General features: G+C 43.1%; 2 protein-coding genes across 4 annotated transcripts in view; one reads left to right on the top strand and one right to left on the bottom strand.

Moving 5' to 3' along the window:
- Nucleotides 1-20952, bottom strand: part of LOC122622081 — a 28618-nt gene extending 7666 nt beyond the window's left edge. For 2 of the 3 annotated variants that reach the window (XM_043800252.1, XM_043800253.1), the window contains exons 1-4: nucleotides 19697-20951; nucleotides 13236-14376; nucleotides 8954-9101; nucleotides 5943-6007 (exon numbers count right to left, since the gene is read on the bottom strand). In XM_043800252.1, the coding sequence (XP_043656187.1) occupies nucleotides 5943-6007; nucleotides 8954-9101; nucleotides 13236-14376; nucleotides 19697-19795 (1453 nt within the window). In that variant the 5' untranslated portion in view covers nucleotides 19796-20951. Of the gene's footprint in view, nucleotides 1-5765; nucleotides 6008-8953; nucleotides 9102-13235; nucleotides 14377-19696 lie in introns of all 3 variants that reach the window. The other variant, XM_043800251.1, reaches the window with a different exon arrangement.
- Nucleotides 16358-16994, top strand: LOC122622083. The gene is made up of 2 exons (XM_043800254.1): nucleotides 16358-16770; nucleotides 16877-16994. The coding sequence occupies exons 1-2, from the start codon at nucleotides 16449-16451 to the stop codon at nucleotides 16897-16899; spliced, it is 345 nt and encodes a 114-aa protein (XP_043656189.1). The 5' UTR covers nucleotides 16358-16448; the 3' UTR covers nucleotides 16900-16994.
- Nucleotides 20953-22473: the final 1521 nt, after the last annotated feature.

Raw genomic sequence — 22473 nt, 5'->3', positions numbered from 1 at the left:
AAAACAAGGCATACAAATTAAGACGAATGGGGTTTATGGCACGAATTTTATGCGCATACAATACTAGGTACAAATAGACGTGTATCCACCAAATTGACAATGGAACCGAACCGTGGCGGATGGCAAATAACCGGGCCAAAGCGGCACCGACCAGGATGGTCTGGATGGCTTCAATGGCTGGATGTGCTGGATGGTAAGGGGGCCACGAGGAGCCCGAATGGAGCGACAACAAATTAATAGAACAATCGGGCACACCGACGACAGCGAAACGGGCAAAAATGAATGAGCACATAAAATATTGCATAAATAAATGAAATGAATTGAAATGAAAATGGCAATGTGAAAATATACGCATGTGTGGGTCATGGCGGTGTGTGTGTCCATGCCGGGAACAGACAAAAACAACAATTGGCAACACGGTGTGTGTTTGGCCAGGAGCGTTGAGAGATTTTCTTTTTCCCCCACTCCCCCTTTCATGTTGCGGGCCAGGACCCGGGGAAAACACTCGAAATTGGTTGACACCCCGGGCGCCTGACGCCACTGAATCGCCCCGGAATCGGAATCCGGAATCCGGCTCTGTTCCCGGGTGTCCCTAGGTAAATAAGTTTTTATGCTCGGTATTCGGTATTCGCGCTCTATAGGTACATATATATGTACATACATATACATATACATATGTATGTGTGTACACGCGGCGAAAACTGTACCAACTCACGCAGGGCCGCAGAAAAAAGGCGGAACACGAAGGAAAAGTGGGCACATGAAAATGCCAAAAACTATATAAAATAAAATAAAATAAAACTCGGTGTCGGACTAGGAACGGGGTTGAGTTGGGTTGCCTGCTCCTCCTGGCCACACTAACAAATTACCCAGTCAACGTCCAGGTGAAAACCCCCACCCCCACACACACCCCCACGCACACCCACTTCCACACACATCCACCCCCAAATGGAATGGCAATGCCCTGTTACGTGTGCGTGTTGTTATTGTTGATGGCTTTGCCTCCCTACGTTTGCTTTTTTACTTTTTCGAAGCGGGCACAAAAGGCATGGCAAACATTTTTACCGACATTTGATTAAATTTAAATATTCTTGCACCGAAATTGGCGAAAGCATGTCCTGTTATGCTGTAACACCAAATAACATAATACAAATTATGAGGGCCGAGGAATGCGAGTGTGCGCTGAACGCCCAAAAAGATAAACTCATAATAAAACGCCCAAAAGAAGCTGGCGGATACGGCGAAAAGAGATGATTGTTGAATATTTTGGCGGAAAAAATGTGAAAACGAAAACTCAAGTAGAGGGCCACCTCCTCACAGCGCCGAGTGCTCGGATGCCGTAGTTTTGCTTAATTATTTTAATTATTTTCATATCCGCCTACGCTTCTGCGCTGCAATTAAAACGCTGCGGCCTGGCCTTCATTGAGTGCCCATCACCCCGGACTAGGCTTCATTTTTTATTCCCAGGGTTTTTCCGCTTTTTGCAGGCGGAGTGCAGGAGGAGTGCAGGAGGAGGCAGGGGGAGTGCAGGTGGAATTGGAAAAGAGGCAGGTGGCTGGGAGGGAAATTGGTATGCAAATGCTGCCTGCTCGTCACCGGCTACACAAAATGTCTGACTAAAAGCGCTCGCAAAAAAGCGGTAAACATAATTAAGGGGGGCAGTGAAGATTGGGGAAGATTGGGTGGCGGGTTGCAGGGGATCTGGGGGCGTGCGGGTCGAGTGACTAGTGGCTAGTGATACTCGTACTATCGTATGTAGTTTGTACTCGAAAATGCAATTTAAATGGCAGTTAGCAAACGCCCCGAAGTATGCAATTGCTTTTGATGGCTCGCATTGGATTATCATTGATGCCAATGAATCGAAGGATTCAGGAGTCGGGCAGCAGACTTGTTCATTTGATTGGCAGCTCGCTTACACGCACTTGCCTCTCTGGCACACCCACGGTCGAAATAATAGGGCCAACGCCTTGACGTGGATTTGTTTTTAATTATTTCTGTTTTTCTTTTGGGAACGCAAGCTAAGAGTTCATTAAATTGATATTGAAATGAAAGACACTTTAAATGAAAATAAAATTTAAGCTTAGCTAGTATAGCTCTAGGCTTCAACATTTAATGCAATTACCCCCCAGACATAGCCCTATGTAAACCTATTATTTCGGCCGAGAGTGTATATTCGCCGGTGTGCGCGTGGGTGTGTGGTATAGCTTCCATATCCTTTGATGCCCGACACGAGTGAAAACGACACTACATTAGCCTTATAGCAATTAACAAGGCTTTTCCCTCCTAATCCCGTATGTACAAGTTTTCAGTAATTGAAACTGTCGACTGTCTAAGCCCAATTACAGTCTGCCAAGCCAGATGCAGATACATTGTTTCCCTGTGTGTTGGCTGTGGGCCATAAAAATGACTGAAACTGTCGTAATTGAAAGCAACTTTATTATGCCGTTGCTGAAAGTCTCAATTTAAAGGCCTTAAAATGGCAAAATGCATAGGATGAGTCCTTGCAGTGTTTTCAATTTTCAGTTTTCTGTTCTCAGTTCTCAGTTTGCCGAAGGGCTTGCTCTTTTATCCAAAGCTGAAATTTAATCTCGTGTTTGTGTGCGCGCTTGTGTGACAATCTAAACAAATAATGATTTAATAAAGCACAGGCACACACGCACGCAATTCCATTGTACTATTGATACCATTGTTTTACGGTCTGCTAATCAAAACCAACTTGACCCCGCCCCCGCAATCGGGTGGACGGGCGGGGGGGGGATCCCCTGAATTATAAATGAGACCTAAAACTCTCGTTTAATATTTAAACAAAATCAAATCAGGGAAAAAAGGAAGGCAGGCAGCCAAGACTGCCAGTCAGGCAGTCAAACAGTCAGGCAGTCAGACAGTCATTCAGTCGGACTACTGGAGCTCCAGCTCGAAAATATCAAGTGGAAAATATCAAAATGTGGGGGTGGATGGGTGGCTTGGTGGCGATGGGCGTGGCGCTGGGTGGGCGTTTTTCAAATGCGAAGCCAACTGTCTGACTGCGCTCTGCTCTGGGCCAAGAGCTCGCCACTTAAACTAATTTGATTTCTATTGAGGCAAACAAATAATAAATAATGAATTTACATTTCTATGCGTGTCCGGGTGGATTGCGGCGTTGCCATGACGGATCTGGATCTGGATCTGAATCTCGTTTTGAGTTTGAATCTGTATCTGAATCCGGCGAAGGGAGAGGTTAAGTGAGCATGTAAGAAGGTCGAGCGGCGGCGGTGCAACCTGCATTATGTGCCAATGAGATACTTGTATGCCGTCTCTATTTTCTATTTTCCCCGGTAATTAGGTACACTAGAACTCGCTACCTGGTTAAGAACTAAGGGGATTACAGCAACTAACAACGAGTTATGGATGCGAAAAAAATGTTTGCAGCTGGTCGGATGGATGGATACTTTTGGCATGGGTAATTGCTGCGAGTACTCCCAATCCCGTCGGAATGAAGTGAAAACACTTTGACACTCCGTGTCATGTTTCCAATTTCCATTTTCGACCTATAAATAAATCATGGGCGGGCGAGTAAAGTTAAGTAAGTGGGTTGTGAATGTGATGCCAGATAAAGCGAAAAAATAGGATAAACAAACTTAAGCAATAATTCTTCGACAGCTCGCCAAAGTACTGGAACTTATTGGAAATTCAATACGCTCAACCGTCAGAGATTTGAATGGGTTTGTTTTTGGGAAACTGGTTCAAGACTTCAATACTCCGTATTGGTTCTGTGGGATCGTCGTATTCGTGTTCGTATTCGTGTCCGGCGTGATGGTCTTTGGTCTTTGTCATGATTGGAGGTGAGATTTATTTACAGATGAGTAGATGAGTCGCATCTCTGGGTCGCAACTAAATACAACTTTGTTTTGTAAATACAGATGTGTGGGTGCTCATTTGGGGTTCGGATTGCTTTGTTTGCTATACAGAACTATACAGAACTATACAGAACGAACTGTACAAAAACTTAGCTGCGGCTGGTAAAAATGTACAAAACTTTAAATATGCAAATTTCAAAACCAAAATCCAATCAAATTTCTCGTGTGTGTGCACACCTCAGTTTGTTATTATTCATCTCTCGATATTTGAATCAAATACACACTGGCACGGCACACTCTCTTGCACACGTGTTTTAACTTTGAATTGCTCCAAATTGATTTGTAGTTTTAGTTTTGGCTTGGGTTTTAGTTTTGGTTTTGGTTTAGGTTTTCGAGAGATATGTTATTGGAGTGGTTTGAAATGTTGAAGTAAGAAAAATATACATATCATATAAATATTGAATAGAGTTTGCAAATATATATGGGTATATATTTAGGTATATGTAAATGTTTGGTAATAAAAAATGGGTATGGAACAAACAAGTTCATTTTTCAGTCTCATGTTTCGTTTTGGTTTTTACTTTTATATATTTACAACATTTTTTCGCTTGTATTTGGGAATTATTTACAGTAAGTTGGAACTAAAACAGCACAAACCGAAAATAGAAACTGAACGGAAAAGAGAGAAACAAAGGTTCTTAACTAAAACTGGTTATAGTTTCCTGCTTTGCTTTTTCCCTGCTTTTGATTCGAATGGGGTTCTGCCTTTTGGTTCCGATTCAATTGGATTTGAAATTAGAATTCAATACTGCCGCACTGCTTTCTTTTGTCTAGATAGTTTTCGTATTTTGAATCTACTGAGTGAAGTAGAGTAAGCCTAGTCGTTGTCTTGGCCCTCGGCTTCGGGTTCTCGTTCTGGTTCTGGTTCTGCTTCTGATACTGGATCGGATTCAGTTTCAGTTTGGCTTTAATTGGTTGCTCTGTTGGGAGGGGTTAATCTGCTAATCCGCTAATACGCTTGCAAATCGCAACTAAGTATCTTAATTGGATTGGCACTAACATTGGGTATTGGTTAATATTTATAGTGGTAGCTTTCGGGATAAATTGCAACGTGTGTATGCTGAGGAAAATATACAATTGATTTTGGTTTTGTTATCGGTTTTCTAGGTGGTTATATATATATTTTTGTGGTTAGATATGTACTTCTTGTTGATTGATACATGGAGTGGTTATTCGTTGTTGATTGATTGGTTGATTGCTTGATTAAAGTGAGGTGAGTTCGAGATTTACAGAGAGAGAGGTAGAGAGAGGACCCTTGCCATGACAAAAGTAAACAAAGTTGAGTTATTTTTATTCATTTGGTATGCAGAGTAATTGTTGTTTGAGACTATTTACAAGTTTGGTTTGGTTTGGTTTTTTTTTTGGTTTTGTTTTGTATAAGTAACAAAAAGTTGCATTAAAACTCATACGAGAACTGAAACCAAAACTAAAGTAACTTCGAACGAAAGAAAAAGAAACTCATCGGAAATACCGAAACGATTATTAAAAATCCTGCGTTTGTTTTGTGTGTGTGTTTTCAAAAAGTCAACAAAAAATTGAGAACGTGTTTTCATTTTTTTGATTTTTGATATTTTTGTTTTTGGTTGCTTTTCAGTTAGTCTTTGGAGAGAACGAAAAACTTTTGTATTCTCGTTTTGAGTGAAATGAAAATAGCGCTTAAATGATAAGGTTAGGTTAGTCATGTTGGTTAACTAAGGGAGCATTTCGAAATATGTAATAATAGGTTAAATGATAACAGATAACTGGTATTTTGAGATAGCGAGTTAGGAGATAGAGTCTTTGTATTTCATTTAGTTTGCTTGCTTTGCTTATAACTTATTTTAGAGAGAGAGATAGAGATATATAGAAAAATATAAAGTTAATGCTTACAATCATTCATATCGTCATTGGATCTCATTATGTACTGATCCGATGAAGATAGTCTTGAATGCCCGTTCGTATTGGGATGAGCTCCCCCCCTATGATCACTTTGTTTATTAGAGCTACGCATCGCCAGTGCAGATGGGTTCGACTGATGCATATACATACTATCACCTTCGCACTCACTTTCTTTATATTGGAGCACATTTTTATGCTTCTCATAGATAACCAGGCAACGATGACATCCTTTCCTAAAAGAGTTTTTGGTTGCAACGAAAAGTTTTGTATTCGGTATCGGTAGTTGGTATATATGGTTCATTGTTTATCGTATATTCTATATGGTATACTGTATATTGTATACTGTATTTTGTTTTTGTATTCGGTAAATGGTATTGCTTGTGTATATGCTACTATGGTTGTGAAGTTCAAAAGTTTCTGGTTGGGTATTAGTATTAGTATTAGTATTTCTTTGGTTCGGTACTCGGTGGTGCGGGATGTGTTGGCTTGTTTTCGGGTTCTTGGCGCAATCGACAAATAAAGTGGTTGGTAACTAGGGCTAAGACTTTGACCGGGCATTCTGAAAGTCGCTCCGCGAGTGTGTGTAACTGGAAGGTATCGGATATGAAGGTTCTTATGTTTGGGCATACACTGTGTGCAAAACAAGGATAGTCACTCTGATAGTATGACAGCGATCCCCTTTACCTACTTTCGAACGTCGTTTTATTTTCTGTCGCCAAACTGGTACAACACAAATATGTTATGATCCCGGAAGTGAGTCCCAAAGTCGAAACTAGAACATCCCTTTCTGTTTTTTAAAGGAGTACTTCTATCTTGATCTGTTTCGACTTCGCTCACTCTTTTGTTGGTTTCAATCGACTGAATAGCGATTACTAAGTTGCTGTTATATTTCGATAAGTAATAAAATGATCATCGAAAGGAACTCAAAGGACGTACACTGAATAACGCAAGGAACTCACAAAATATATGTTGTTGAAAAGTGATGTAAAAATATTCTGAATACATATTTATTCGTACTGATAAGCAGATAACGTATCAAAATAAAGAGTTTCATCTTGGTTTTGTTTGATTCTTGATTGTGATAGGGCTGAGTGTAGGGGTTCTGTTGGATTCCTAGTTCGTAAGATACACTTAATGGGGCTCGGTTTGGTTTTCATGTTTACGATATTTATTGGTATACGACAAAAACTTGTACAGAGCAAAATGAACGGAATGGAAGCCGGAGGAGAGGGCGTGGCAAAAATTAATTAAATATGAATACAATCCCTGCCCTCGCCTCCAGCAGCACAGCAAAAAGGCCAATACTATTTAAAGAGTAAAAGTAAGGCAGCGGAAAAATTAAAAAACATTTTCACATTTCAGCTACAACGGAAAAACTTAGCTTAAAGGTAGGATTATTCATATGTTTATTAAGTATTCATAAGCATAAACATGGCAAAACAGAAAATTCAAAATAAACTCCACTTGGGAAACTTAATGTTTTGCATTTTCTTTGTTTTTACTTTTTTGGTACTTCTGATTTTTTCCCCATTAAGGAAGTAGCTTAAAAGGGTTTTAATTGTCTTTCACATTGCTCTTTACGGTTAAAAAACATTCGTACGAAAGAAAACAAAAGAGAAATTCCAGACCAAAGCTAAAGGAAGGAATGGCATGGAAATTCGCAGGACAAAAAGCAATTTTCCTTAAATGGCTTTGGTTTTCGTTTCGTATCGTTTAAATGAAAAGGCATCGGAAATCGGGCAGCTACAAAAAGAGCTGCTAAGTAGGAGAAATGCTTGAGTAACACAGATACAAATACAGAGTAGTCAAAAGGCAGTTCTCTAAATTAAAAACACAATACGAGGGCACGTAAAAAGTTTGATTTAGTTTTTAGCTTGCGCTCAGTAGCATTTACAACACGAGTGGGTACACAAACACAGGCACGGATCGGATCTCTATATCTTTCGGGCGATGGCGATATATGTATGCACGTATAGGGGGACTCGGAGAAATGGGGTTTTGGGTGGATTTTTGTCTTGGTACATGACTGCCTCTTGTCAAACATCCGAATTACGAGCAGCGCGCTGCCTCCAAGAAAGTGCCCTGCACACGGAGCAGATGGAGTGCGGATGGATTGCGGAGGACATGGTGCGGCAATGTGCGGCATGGTGCGCCATGGTGCGGCATGGTGCGCAGACAAACTCGGCTCGACTCAAACCCGTTTCAAAGGCAAAAGTTAAGAGCAGCAGCTGGCAAGAAGCGGCAGCGGCAACATCAACAACAGCGGCAACGACAACGTTAGCGATAACGTTGACGACAGGTTTCCCTGGGACAGTGTGTGCGAGGAGGTACACTGAGGAAAAATTCCTGCGAATTATGTTCTTATGTTCTTTTTATTCCAGGGAAAAATACGAGTGTGTCTATTAGTATTCAATGAGAAAACGCAATACAGTGCTTCACCCTTGTAAGAAATGTGCATCGATGAAATTTATCTTTGCACGATTCAAATTCTAAGCAATTAAACCGAATGCCTGCGGCATAATGGCGAAATGGCGGATATAAAAATAATTATCTTATAGGTCAATTTGAGTTAAAACAACTTTTCAAATTACTATAACTGTATTACGTGGTGGCAAAATACTATACAGGCGTTTGAACTAATCTATCTCGAGTTCATTAGTATAGATGCTCCTACTGAACTGACGTTTTCTCTCGGTGTATCTCAGTTTAAGACGCCTCCTTGCCGCTGTCAATGCCGATGTCGCTCACCCCTTACTGTTGTCTTTGGCACTCCACTCACTCCGATGTGCTGACTGGCTTCTTTTTAATGAGGTTAGTTCGGTATTTTCCCACCCGCGCGGAGGGTCCTAAGCCTTACCTTAACACATTTTACCGAGCACACACACCTTCTCCGTCAGAAATGAAAACTTATTCAATTATAGGCGCTCCTCGACAAAGGGACCAACACAAAAAATACATATGGGCAAATGTATGTGGGGGAAAGTAAACCAGAACATCTCGTTTCCTCGGCCTGTGCCAAAATCGTACGAAATGGGTTCAGTATATTCACTATATTTCTCCAGCCAATGGACCGAGTATCGGGTTGAGATGTTAGCATATTGTTAGCGGGGCGAAGCGGGACGCCAAAGGCCCCGAGTGGGGGGATTTTGGATTATCCCGGACGGAGAGTTGGTACTTACTCGTCGACAATCAGATATTTGTTACCATCGGAGGCCGCACACCTGCCGCGATAGCTGAACTGGGAGCCCTTGATGTGTATGGATTGCTGATAGCCGGACAGGAACCAGGAGCCCTCCCATCTCGCCGGAAATGTGCAATTTGTGGGCGCTGCAAGCCAAAAACACAGTAATAATTTATTAATAAACGACTTAACCATTAATGCATTAAGATATTATATTCCAATTGCCTCCCCGTGGACTGCAGCTACACTATACATACAAATGTACGTATATGGTCGGATGGTTGATGTGGCCTCAATTGCGTTCATTGTTCATTTAAGAGCCGTATAAAAGAGCCACCGCAATCTTTCCCACTGAAGTGCGTTTGCAGGCATATTTATTTACGAGTCACCATACAAAAGGCACTTGCTTATTGATAAATTTAGATTTCGCTTGGCCACTTTCTTCGACTGCTACTGCTCTTCTAATTGTATTGTCAAGTTTTGGGTGCCAAGATTTGTGGCTTTTTAATTTGTAAATTGTTTCAATTATTATTATGATTGTATTTAAGTGCGTGCGCATAAGGGCCGCAAATTTACGACCCGCTGTCAGGAGTGCGATATTCGGATACTTGGGAACTCGGTAAGGGTAGGGTATTGGGGCGTTTTAGGGGTGGCCAGGCGCATAAATAAGTTGAACAAGCGAGGCAACCAAAAACTGCTCGTAATAATAATAATGTCACACACAGATACGCACACACACACACTCGCCCAGTGGCAGCAAAACTACCGAAATGGCAATTGTGAATATTAAAAAAAAAGGAACTGAACTGAACGGTAGAGAGAAATGGGAAAGGCGAAGCCAAAGTATAGAGAAAGAAACGTTAACGGAAAGTTAGCTAACGGCATGCCGCACTCGCACACTCAGGCAATAAGTACTATATCCCATACAATGGGTATAGACCCGCACACGGATACATATAGAAAATGGTAAAACCACCCTCTGAGCCACACATATAGCTTAATGTTTGGGCACGATTGGCAGCGGCAGCAAAAGCAGCAGAGGCAGCAGCGGCAGCGCCGGTGGCAGGGAGCTGCAAGTTGGGATAAGGGTGGTGGCCAGAACAGAGAACGGGAACAAGAACAGGAGCGGAGACGGTGGCGGAAGCGGTAGCGGAGATGAAGATGGAGATGGAGAGGCCAGTCCTGATGCCGATAGGCGGGCGGTGGGTAAGGAACACTCGGAACTGGCAAGTCGCAGATGGAGATGGAGGACGGTCCGAGTTCGGGCTACGCATTCAAATACAGAAAACTCGCAAGGAGAGACGAATGTGCGCACCCGAGCCAGAAACAGAAACAGAAACACAACCCAAGGCACAGAGTCGATGTGCAGGGAAAACAATTCACACTAAAGATTCCTTGAGTCGAAATATAATACGATCCATTCGCCTAGGATTCTAATAAAAAATATCGTCGGATTGCGATTATTGTTCCAACTGTATCCAACTATTTGCAATTTATTTTGTGATTTCAATTATTGTAAGTGGTTATTACTTACAAACTATTCTAACCACATTAAAAAAATCGTTGAAAACATTGCTCTACTCTAGATGACCAATAGATTTAACTTGCAATTTTCCTTCCAGCTATTGATTTATTTTATAAATTTTTCCCACTCCTTGTCAAGGCATTTATTAATAAAAGAATAAAGCAATCATCATTGAATGTGAAAATATGCGTATTTGCCGTAAGCCCATTTCTTTAAGTGCAGTAACAGCAAGAACTACAGCGACAGGGCAACACGGTGCCACACTCACACTCGCAGTCCGTACTTACAGCGATACACATTTTATTTTATTATTCCTTTCCTTTCTTTTATTCTACTTGTTCCTTGTTGATTCCACTTTTTCAGCTTTTTCTGTTTTTTGTTTTTACATTTGCGGCAAACAAAAGGTACTCATGCGCAGGATCAGCGCAGCCCTCTGAACTCTGAGCCCCAACTGAGCCGCTGCTCAGACCTCCGACCAAAGTCGAACATATATATCTGGCTATAGCCAGAGCTATACACTTACACAATATATGCGTGTGAGTGTGCTGTCCAATGACTTGTGCTTTTTACGGGCCGCACTCGCATTCGCATGGCTGTCATAATGCGGCCCATACGCACAGCGGGCGGCCTGTTGTGCAAAAAGTGTAGCATACTTTGCCGGGCAGCCACCGCCCCGAACGAAAGTCTGGAGTCAGGGGCTCCGGAACCGGGAGCGAACCCGGAACGTGGTCCCGAAAACGCAAAAACCCGAAACCCGAAACCCGAAAACCACCCCCCGCCGACGAATAATTGTTTCGCCAATTTCAAGTACCGTGAATAATTTTCCAACATGATTCAATACTTTTGCCTGAGTGCCGCAGCGAGCAGGGCATTGTTGCTGCCGCAGCACAAGCGTCGCACGTTGCCCTTCGTCCTTAATTCGCTACCCCTGAAAAATATGCTGCAGGACAAGCTTAAGTAAATACAAGCTGAAAGCAATAATACGACATAGACCACGACCGACTGACAGACAAGCGTACAAATGCGTATAGACAGTTGAAATGACGGACGCGAAAAGCGGGCACGGGGCTTTTCAGATATATTTTCGGTGTGTTTTTCGTTTGGATTAGAGTGGCTCAGCAAGAAGCGCTCGGAGTGGGGGAGCATACAGATGGAGGGGGGAATGAAGAAGCTTAGGCAACAACAAAGCGAAATGGGGGAAGCACGAAACAAAATAACATACATATACTCAAAGAGTTGCTCCTCACAATGGATCCCCATAAACCGACAGTAATCAGGTGCATTAATCAAAATAAATCTCGGGGATCTGCGACATCTGCGAGAGGGAAGGTATCTGAGGCGACTTTTCAGACCCATATGTATGTACACGTGCTAAACAAGATATAGGAACTTGGAAGGGCGTCACGGAACCACAACTTCTCAGTGTCAGTGCCCATCTTTTAAATGTAATTTGATTTGCATGGGATAAAAGGGTGTATGGTGTAGATTTTACAATATATATGTATTCATTCCATTACAACTGTCTTATGTAATCGAATTTTAGGGAGCCTACGGTCTACAATTTCTAAAATGGACGTTGTTTTACTTCTGGTACTTTTGGACGTAATAATTCAACATGATCGAAATTATAGGTCATTATTGTTTCCCAGTATTCAATTAAGATTGACAGCGGGAGTATTTAACACGATATTAATTATGCACTACTCCGTCATTTGTGGTTCCTGTTATGACAAGCAATTTCCTATCGCAGCAACGTGCACTTATCTTATCTACGATGATCTATAATGACAACTTCAACGCGCTAACAACTCCTTAACCCAATTATGTTGCCCACACTTATGGGTGTGCGCAATTTGAAGAGCTCGTTCGTTAGGCGCTTGGGAAGAAGTAGTCGGTGGGATAGAGCTAGGGCAGGGTAACATTCAAGGGAGCCCGGCACATTACTGGACCACCCCTATTGAATGGCAGTACGCACCCCTAGCGAACAGACAAACACTTATTCCAGTTCGGCTATGTCGAGCTCAAAGAGCATGACGCTTCTGCCTGCGAGACTCATTTGCGTTTTGGGCCGGGGTCTGGATGTTGGACTTTCGCTTCGCAGAGGGACAGCTGTGATGGCGGATTTCGAGGAGGGTGCGGGGGCGGGGGCGGGTGGGTTGGAGGCTTAGGGGCGGGGCAACCAAAATGCTTTTGTCTAACTTGAGTGAATTATGGTCAGCGGTCGGTCGGTGGTCGGTGGTCGGCGGTTGCTGGCTGTTTGTTTCGGGCAATTTCCGTACAATTTGCCATTGCATGTTGCTGTTGCCGGAGCGGCTGTTGCTTGTTGTTTTCATCGTTTTTCAGTTCTGTGCTGTTTTTGTTGTTTATGTTGTTGTTTTTGTTTTTCTGGGTGAATTCGTTCACGGAGAAACAGTTGAAACGCATTATACCAACGCAGATCTGCGGTCACAAACTACTTATGGATTCAATTGAGCATGACCAAAAGAGGGGGTGGCCCTGAGTGTGGATGGGGCAACTCGAATGGGAGAAGGGGAGGGGGATGAACCGCCAGCTGTCGCTCTGTTGCGAGTACAAATTATGCCAGAAAAATTAAATGAAATGGGGGTTTGGGGAAGGATACTAGGATCCTGAGATCCTGGGGATGCCGGAGCTGACATTCTGGGTCCCAAAGTTGCTGCGGCACTTTCTTGGCGCGCCAAGTGAAATTATAAATTCTTATCATAGCGCTACTTATCGACGGGGGCTCGCTACTCACCATCTTGCCGACCGCCCCAGCCGCTGACGGACGTGGCCAAGAGCAGCATTAGCAGCGGTCCCAGCCAACTTTTTGTCGACGTCAAGGCGCAGCTCCTGCTCCTTGCTGTTTTCGTTGTCGTCCCCGCTGGGAAGCTGGATACGTGGGTGTGGGTGCGGATGAGTATGGGGTCGTTGTTTCCGTTGCCGGGCAGCAGATGCTGCCACAAGAACATCAGCCACGTAATGCCGGAAAGTTCCGCGGTCTCGCCCCGCCGATCCAGACTAATATCACCGTTATAGTTAAAGCACCTACATTCATCATTCTCATTCTCTTCATCATGCGGCAATGCTGCACCAGTTGTGGCCCTTGCCGTTGTTTTTGTCGTTGTTTGCGAATTGTGAGCGGTTGTCGTAGCCACCACTCCTGCTCCCGATGCTCCATCTATTGTTGCTGGTCTAGTGCTGGTGCTTATGCTTGTGCTGATTGGATTTACCTGGGCCAGCGACGCCGCAGACGCATGACTTGGTCCTTCGCGCCGCATTCGCTCACGTCGCCAGCATCGCTTGCCGCATTCCAAGACGGCGCCTTCTGCTCCCACTGCCACCACATCCCCGCTAGCAACAGTGGGCATAACTAATTGCGACGTCTGCCGGAGATCGGTGCAGCTATGCCCCGCTGTGGCCACGGGTAACCGAATACCCGGCAGCAGGAATTCACCAGACCAAGAGGCGGACATTGTTGCCGCTGCAGGTCCTGTGGTGGTGATGATGCTTGCCGTTGCAGTTGTTGTTTCTGCTGCTCCTGCTGCTGCCGTTGCTGGTGTCAACGTCGCCGCTGAAGCATGTTTATCATAATTTTTATGTTCCCAGCCGGGCGGACAACAGCAGCTTCCCTGGCAACTCCCGCTGCCATGGCTCAAAGTCTGGCTTCGACTCCGATTCGTGGTACCGGCCGCAGGCACATGCTTACATGGATAGCAGAAAGGCGGTAAATAGATTAACGACGTTATTCCTCCTCTCGTCTTGGATGTGGACGTGGAGCTGCTGGCGCTGGCGGTGGCGCTGGAGCTAGAGCTGGAGCTGGAGCTAAAGCTCGCCGTCCTCAGTGCCGCCTGCATTGGTTGCTGATGTAGCTGCTGATGGTGCTGCTGCTTCGTATCCTGTGGGGACAGAGACAAGAGTGGAATATTTTATTATTATAGAGCACAAACAAGCTGGCTGAGCCAAGTAAATATGATATAAGGTGGTGGCGAATTTGAATTTAAAATAAAGATTCAGCCCAGCACTGGCGTATACAAATAATCCCACAAGATTCATTGTTCGGCCTTCCAACACGCACCAAAACAGTTGCTTGTATACATATAAATAAAACTTCCTCGGCGGCGCATTAAAAAGCAATAAAAATAAATATGGGCGCTGGGAAACCGACACTCCAATCGAAATAAAACTTCCAACGATGCGTAAATCAAAAATCACGCGCTATAAAAAAATTAGGCCCCAATTTATACGCATCGATTTATGTGTGTTCCCAAGAATGTCTGCATCGCCCCCGTCGCATCGCCATTGCCAGCATTTCCTCCGTTATAATCTTTTCCTGCATTTAGCGCCTCCGGCTAGGGGAAACTCTACTAAATAAAAACCACTTGAAGAGGTTTGGATTTTCGGATTCTTGGCATGTGCGTGGAGACCACCAGTTCGGTACTGTAATCCCCATATCGCATGAATACTTTGCTAGCTACATATGTACATACATCGGTTTTTTTCCATTTGAGGGAAACTTAATTGGTCACTTTCGTGGTTCGGAAAGATGGTCAGAAATTGTTATTGTGGACGTCTAGTTCTAAACAGAGCAAAACTCTTTTGACAAATTTCAGATGATGAATGTCGATCCATCAATTTGATTGGGGAATTTCAAAGTTCATTTAGAGTGGTTTGTTTTCAAAGAATGGGACTTGGGAGTAATTTAATCCAATATAACATGAATAGCTTTAATATTTCGTTACTGCTTATATGGATTTTATAAACTACCATTGTGTTCTCCATAAGTTAATAAGAGAGTCGGAATTTTACCTATTTTTCCTTACAAAATCGATAAAAGAGTACACCTAGCTTCCTAGGTGTACTAACCTCATGAAAGTTACATTCATTTCTGGAGCAGGCTGGAGGAATGAAAAGCTTTTCCCAACTACCTCCTGAAGTCGCCAGGCCATGTGTCATTTATTATGTCATGAAGGTTTTTAGAAATTCAGCATGCTCGAAAGAATCTAAATCAAAATGAGGGGATTCCCCGGAACGAATACAAGTCAGCGGACCAGCTTGTGAGGCATAATGCAATTTTGATGTTGTGTAAGCGCTGCTCTTAGCCCATCATCTATGCTAATTAAGTTAATTAAAAAGTACCAGCAAAGTATTTGCACTTGGCCAACTTCACGTCATAATCAAAGTGGAGGCGGCGGCGCATCGAATGGAAAATGAAGCCCAAGTCATGTCAAATGCTCTTAAAAAGCCAGAGCATCCCCTTCCTCCAGAGATGCTGGATATGAAGATGACGATGATGAGGGAAACGGAGGTGGAGGTGGAGGTGGAGCTGGAGGAGGAGCTGGTGCCGGAGATGACTATGTTGCCATCCACAGAGTGAAGTGTCTTTATTTGAAAATGAAGAGACCTAAGACCAAAAAACGGGGCCAATTATAAGCTACGTCATTAATTTGAATAAAATTCTTAATTCTCCCAAACACACACACAAAATGAAAATGCCACAAAAGAAATGTGCCACAAGAAGAAAGATATGTCCAAAACGGAAAATAACGAGGGCGGAATGACAGCAGACGGTGGCAAATAAAACATTTAGGCGGAATTATAATTTTACTTTGCTTATTTATAATTTACGTTTAAAATGTGAAACACCTGACAGCTAAAGAGAATTTATGTTTGCATGTTTTCCATTAATTTATTTTTCCGAGGCGCACCCCTCCCAAGAAAACTGCCAAGACCCACAGCTCCAGCCTCGAATTGTACGAAAATGCACAGCAGGAGGGTGCTCCCGCGGGCAGGAGGCATCGGGAGGAGCCAGAAGACGGGCATATTTCGCTATCACGTTTGGACTATAAAACAGGCCAGCCCAGGCCACACAGTCGAAGCCCAAGCCCAAGCCCAAGCCCCAGTCCCCGAAACACACTGATGATGTTGTTGATGACGTGGAGCGCCTAGCGAGTGCATAGCTCCGCCGAAAATGGCAAACGGGCAACCCAAGACACTGGTCCCGACCAGAAAGCAGGAGCTTCACACTCGGAGAAACAAGACACTCGAAACAAAGACACTCATATACGGGATCGAATTCTCCTACAAGAGCTGGGACCAAAACACGGAATCCAAATTTTCCAGCGAGTGGACTACAAAACTTGTATTTGAATTAAAAGAAGTGGCAAATGCATTATGTTCAAATAAGGAACGTACTGTGATAAAAATGGGTTATTTTTTCGAGTGTACCTCTGGCACAGACACAAAGACAGAAGAAGACGGAGACGTCTCGACGCAGTGCAAAAACTTGTCAAGTAAATATAAACGAAATGTGTGGCACGGCACCCGGCCGGGTCCGTTTCGTTCCGTTCCGCCTCTACTTGCTTTATTTTATTCCCATTTTATTATTATTTTCACCAGCCCAAAAGACGCAGACGCTATAGCAGCAGAAGCAGCAGCAACACACATAAAAAATATTTTTATGCAACATTTTTATGATTTCCGTCTGGTTGCGACAGCGGCATGGGCACAAAGAGACTTCGAGGCGCACAGGCCGCCCCAATTCTGATTCTGATTCCGATCGCAATTGCGATTGCGATGGTCCAAGCCATCTCCTTCACCTGGTTTCAATTAAAAGACACTTTTCTTTTATGTGACGGCTTATTTCTCATTACGTTTTCCATGCTCTTTGTTTTTTTGTTGTTCTCATTGGAAACTGGTTCTAGGATGCCGGGCGATGCAGAACCCGAATCCGTATCCGAATCGGAATTGAAATTGGAAAACTGCGACTGGGGCTGCCTGCTGGTGTTGACGGTCGTTCAAAGTTTTCTGGAGGGGCGAGTGCGAGTGCGAATGTGAATGGAATGGAATGGATGCGTTCGCTCCCTTGTCTCACTTCATCAATCATTAATTTCGTTTATTTTTAGTGAAAATAATCACTTTGGGCAACATATGTGACCGAGCAGCGTTTCGCATGTGTTTGCCGGGTGCGAATGGGCTGGGATGGGGTGGATTTTGGCAGGGAGTTCATTGCGGAGCTTGACAAAGAGTCTGAAAGATGCGCACAGTCCAAACCAAAAGAATCACCTCCTTGCAATTATCAAATGGACTCCGTACCCTTCGCGGTTGCGTGATGCTCTCTCCTTTTTGGTTAGGTTAATGTGTGTGAAATGACTTTATTGGTTTTTCAGGTGGTCTGGTCGTCTGGCCGAGGGTAAATGATGGCCTTGGCTCATGCCACGGTTTATTATAGACACATGTGTCCCGGGCTTCTAAGGGTGGTCGTTCGGGGGAGTTAAGTGCGACTTAGATGGGATAATAACACAGGCATATTCCTAACCCCACATGGGCTTCTATAAGGGGAGCTAAACAATTAAGCAGAACACACTTGCACTAATTGATCTATAATATAGAATTCTTACTTAACTACTCTTTAGGGAAATAAACCAGTCTCCAGTAGTCTATCTAATTAGGCTTCGCTCCTATACTGCCATTAATTATTAGAAAGAACCTAATGTTGAACATATAAATCAGTCAATTCCCGTATTTATAACTTAACATAGGAGCTTACGGGGAGGCCTTTTCATTCGAGTCAGTCAGTCAGGACGGAAAACAGACTCCTACAGGCTCTATACAAAAATTAAATATTTTATTCTTTCCAACTCTACACAGCTAATTATGATTGCACTCTTGACTAATGGAATAGGGTTCTGATTCCACGAACCCCATGCGTTTATCATACTTAGTTATAATACAATAAAATGAGGTTAGGAAAGACATTCTGCTTGCTCGCCCCATTTTATCTCGATGATCAAAGTTTGAAAATGCCCATTTCCTACCCAAGTTAATTGGAGCAGAGTGTCCACATAGGTTAGTAGTAAGTCGGAGTATATTTATGACACTTTTATCGTTGCCTTACCCCTCTTTAAGTGACACATCTGCTTTGTCGCAAACCCACCGGCTACCTTTCACAACTTATCGTGCGTTTGTTGACTTTCGCACAAAGCTTCCTGTGAAATACGTAAATCCTTATTCACTCGAATGACTCAGAGACATTTCTTATCTCGCCCCAGAGCAACGAACTGAGCAATAAATATAAATAGAGAATTTTCACATCGGACAAACAACACTACAGGCAAGCAACACAACTTCCCAACTACCCAGCTACCCATCCCAAACCCACACGCACCTCGAGCTGAATTAATCAACAACTCCGGAGTTGCGTCCCGTCCCGGGGTAATTCCCCTAATGCAATACATTTCCGCCGTGCTGCGGGTGCTCAATCGGTATTCTGGTATCTGATATCTGGAAACGCCATGCATGTACATCGGTACCAACATGATTTTTATCTATGTGTCGATAGCATAAATATGACGGCTGGTCAGGAAAAAGGTGCTTGGGTGTGGGGCTAGTGCAATTGCAGTGCGCACCTCATTGAACTTTTCAGACAAACACAATTTGTCCGATAAGGAAAAAAAGCGTCTACACGACACCCCCAAAGGGGCGGCCAGCGAAGGGGGCGGGGCGGTCGAACGGCGCGCGCACTAATGGCCACCATTAATAATTGAAAAACTGAAACAGTCGAGCATGTGAGCAACTGAAGGATGATGGCGCTACGTGGGGGGTGTGCCCGAGGGGAAGAGCGGAGAGGTACGTCGGATGAGGTTGGGTCGCCAGTGTTAGGGGTTGGGGTGACAAAAATCTATAACCAAAAAAGTTATGAATAAGCGAGCGAGCGAGTGGAGAGCAACGACGGCCCCGACTTGCACTGAGAAAAACCCAATCCTAAAGGTTCAAACACTTTATTCGAAGATATGATCTTAGATTCAATAAAACTGCAGTTGTGTATCAATATGCAAAGTTATTTTAAAATTAGTTTTGATTAAGCTTAATATAAAAGGCAGTAATTAAACTATTTAAAAAGTAGCCATAAGGGAGGATGATGTACAAATTTTTTTTATTACTACGATTAGTATGAAATGCTTCAGAAATCAAGAACTAACATACAACTTTACCTCCTAAAGGAAACTGTGAGGGTAATTTTATATCATATACTGCCTTTCAGTAAAATTCCACCAATATTTCTTTGGACAAAGCTGAGAAAGGACTAAATTCCCAAATATAGAATTAAGATACGGTCGATTGATTTCTCCCATCTAACAGATACATTTCAAAAATAACCGTTAAGTTGAAAAAGCGAATAACGAATTAGAAATAAGCAAATTTTTGCTGTGTACAAACCTGTTCTCTGCCTTCGTTGTTTCGGTTTCTGTGGTTGTTGTTGTTGGCGCTGGTGGTGCTGCAGATGTAGTTGTAGCTGTTGTTGTAGTTGTAGTTCATGGCTAGCTGATGAAGCTGCGGCGCTGCAGCGACGCTGACGTCGTAGCGACAATGTTGGAGCTGGCTCTTCTTCTTCACCTTGTGCTGGGGCTCTTCTTCTTGCCGTTCTCCTGGTTTTACCCGTTCTTCTTGTTGTCGTTGTCTTGGTATTTAATTTGGATGAAAATGCAGCAACAGAGGAAATCGCGTGCGGAACGCAGCCAACCAGCATTGGTAACTGCAAGAATCGCAGCCCGTTTTTGGTTTTCTTTTTTCGTTTCTCCTCCGTTTCTTTTTTTGGGAGTTTCGGCAAGCTGCCCAGTGATTTTTCGTTGAATTTTCCGCTGCAGGGCAGCAGAAAGCGCACGAAGCGTACCGAAACTGAGACTGAAACAGCGATGGTCGTGCAAAATCGGAAATTTCCGTCGATGGCGCGGCGGCCGGGGGGTGTTAAAATATTGGAGCAAGGTGTTTCCAAACACACAGCTGCGGCGAATTCGAAGCAATTCGCCGATGTTCTCTGCGCAAAAGCAAAGCGGCGAAGAGATCTGAGCGGCGGCGCTACATTTGCATGGCCCTTGTTGTTGTTGCTGCTGCTGCTCACTGCTCCACCACCATTTGCACAGTTATATTATCTCTGGTCGATGGGGATCTCTCTCCCACTCTCTCTCTTACTCTCTGAGCCTTTGCTCAAGTCGCCCCCCTCTTCCTCTCGCCCACTCGCTGTGTCAATCGAATTAAAACGAATGCTGTTCGGCGAATAATTGGGTTTAGATACTTTTCTAGCAGACAAAGTTGTATTTTTGCACTTCTTATTGATATTTAGCAAAACGCGTCGGGCAAATCACACTCACACAAAGCACACGCGCACAGCGGTTTTTCAATCTGCAGTACCCCAAACAACACACACTTTTCCTTCTGCCTGTTCCTATCCCTTTGATATTCCTCTTTAATCGCTGGGCAATTGGCGATTTGAACCGATTTTCACTTGGCTCTTTGTTATATTGAATTTTCACCGAGACGCTCTCACACGCAGAGACGCTTGGCTCGTTCGCTGCTGCTTCTGCTGCAATACACACCACCTACGAAACGAGCCAAGGGAAATTGTATCTATGGGCTGTGTATCTACGCGGCACGCGCTGCACGTCCGCTCGCTTCGGGTTTTCGAGAGAGAATATATCTTTTTCGATACGGTACGGGCACGGTTCGCCTCCGAGGGATTGTATCTCACCGCTGCAGTGTGACCGCACCGCAGCTCTGCTTCAATTTCACACAGGCATGGACTCAAACCATTCTCCTCATCAGTATAACGATGGCGTTTGGCGCATTAAATTCATTTGAAACAACATTCTGCAATTTTGACCATAAATATATATATCCTTGATATTGATAATATTATAATATTTTTTTGTTCTACTTATGAAAATACTCAAAACCCTTTAATCATATATTCTAAGCTCAAACGTAAACAGTCCAAACAAGTATTTCAGCCATGATATGCAAATAATATTTTTGGATAACAGCTTTTAACTTTTTAAATATTATTTAAGTCATTGAGGCTAAAGGTGCTCAACAGTTAAGGCTGCCACTGGGTTGGAAAATGTGCCAAATGCGTTTACAAGCCTTATAAGTAAGCTGGGTAAAACGAATTAAACTTTTCCGATTTTTTTGAGTATCTTATGTTCTATGTAATTATATGTATGCTTATATTATACACAAATTCACATGACACTAGTGTCATATTGCAACGGCGAAGTATGGCGCCGCAAAAGTTGCACGTTATTTATTTTTCTTAAGAAACAGCCAACTTTTTGTAGTCACTGTCTGAAGAAAACGAATGCGTTAAATCAATAGCAGATTAATATGCCTCACTTAGGGGCACATTTCAAGTGGCCCGAAGCTGAATCAGCTTTCTTGTCATTCCATACTTCGCGCTCTCCTCTTGGATCCCGATTTGTATAAACAAGACCAACAAAGTTTACTTAAGAATTTAGCAGGCCCGCCATTGTGTGCGGTATCAATTTGAGAATGGCCATGCAACAAAGGGTTTTTGAACAACTAAAGAATGTATCTGTTTACAAAAACGGTTTTTCGTGCCAATGTGAAACCCCAATTCCAATACAAAATCACTTCACATGATTTTTACAAAGATTTAAATCCATACGAACAAGAAATTTTATATTTTTTTTTCGTAGTATTGACTGGCACAGATTAATTTTGCTACAATATCAGGATTTCAAAAAAATGGTATTAATTTTTACTTACGATGCGTTTATGTCTCTAGAATCTGTATGTCTAATCTCAATCTTCTACCTTTTATAGTTCCTGAGATCTCGACGTTCATACGGACGGACAGACAGACTGATTAAGAATATATTTACCTTATATGGTCGGAAACACTTCCTTCTGCCTGTTACATACTTTTCAACGAATCTAGTATACCCCTTTACTCAACGAGTAACGGGTATAGCTAGAACTTTGCAACTCCGAGATACATATTCAGTGTAACTTAAACTTTAATAAACCTCATAATAATGTTGCTTGGTCTCTCTACTGGATAAATTCTACACCCATGGACATAAAAATAAGTGTATGATAATAATAGATTGGTTACATTAAATTCGTAGCTTATTTTATTTTTTTATTATACCAATATCCTCTTAAACCTAAAAAGTGTAAGAGGTGCCCTTGATAACTTT

This window comes from Drosophila teissieri, chromosome 3R (assembly GCF_016746235.2).
Source record: "Drosophila teissieri strain GT53w chromosome 3R, Prin_Dtei_1.1, whole genome shotgun sequence".
NCBI classification, from domain to species: Eukaryota; Metazoa; Arthropoda; class Insecta; order Diptera; family Drosophilidae; genus Drosophila; species Drosophila teissieri.
This window is presented reverse-complemented; position numbering and strand designations above follow the sequence as displayed.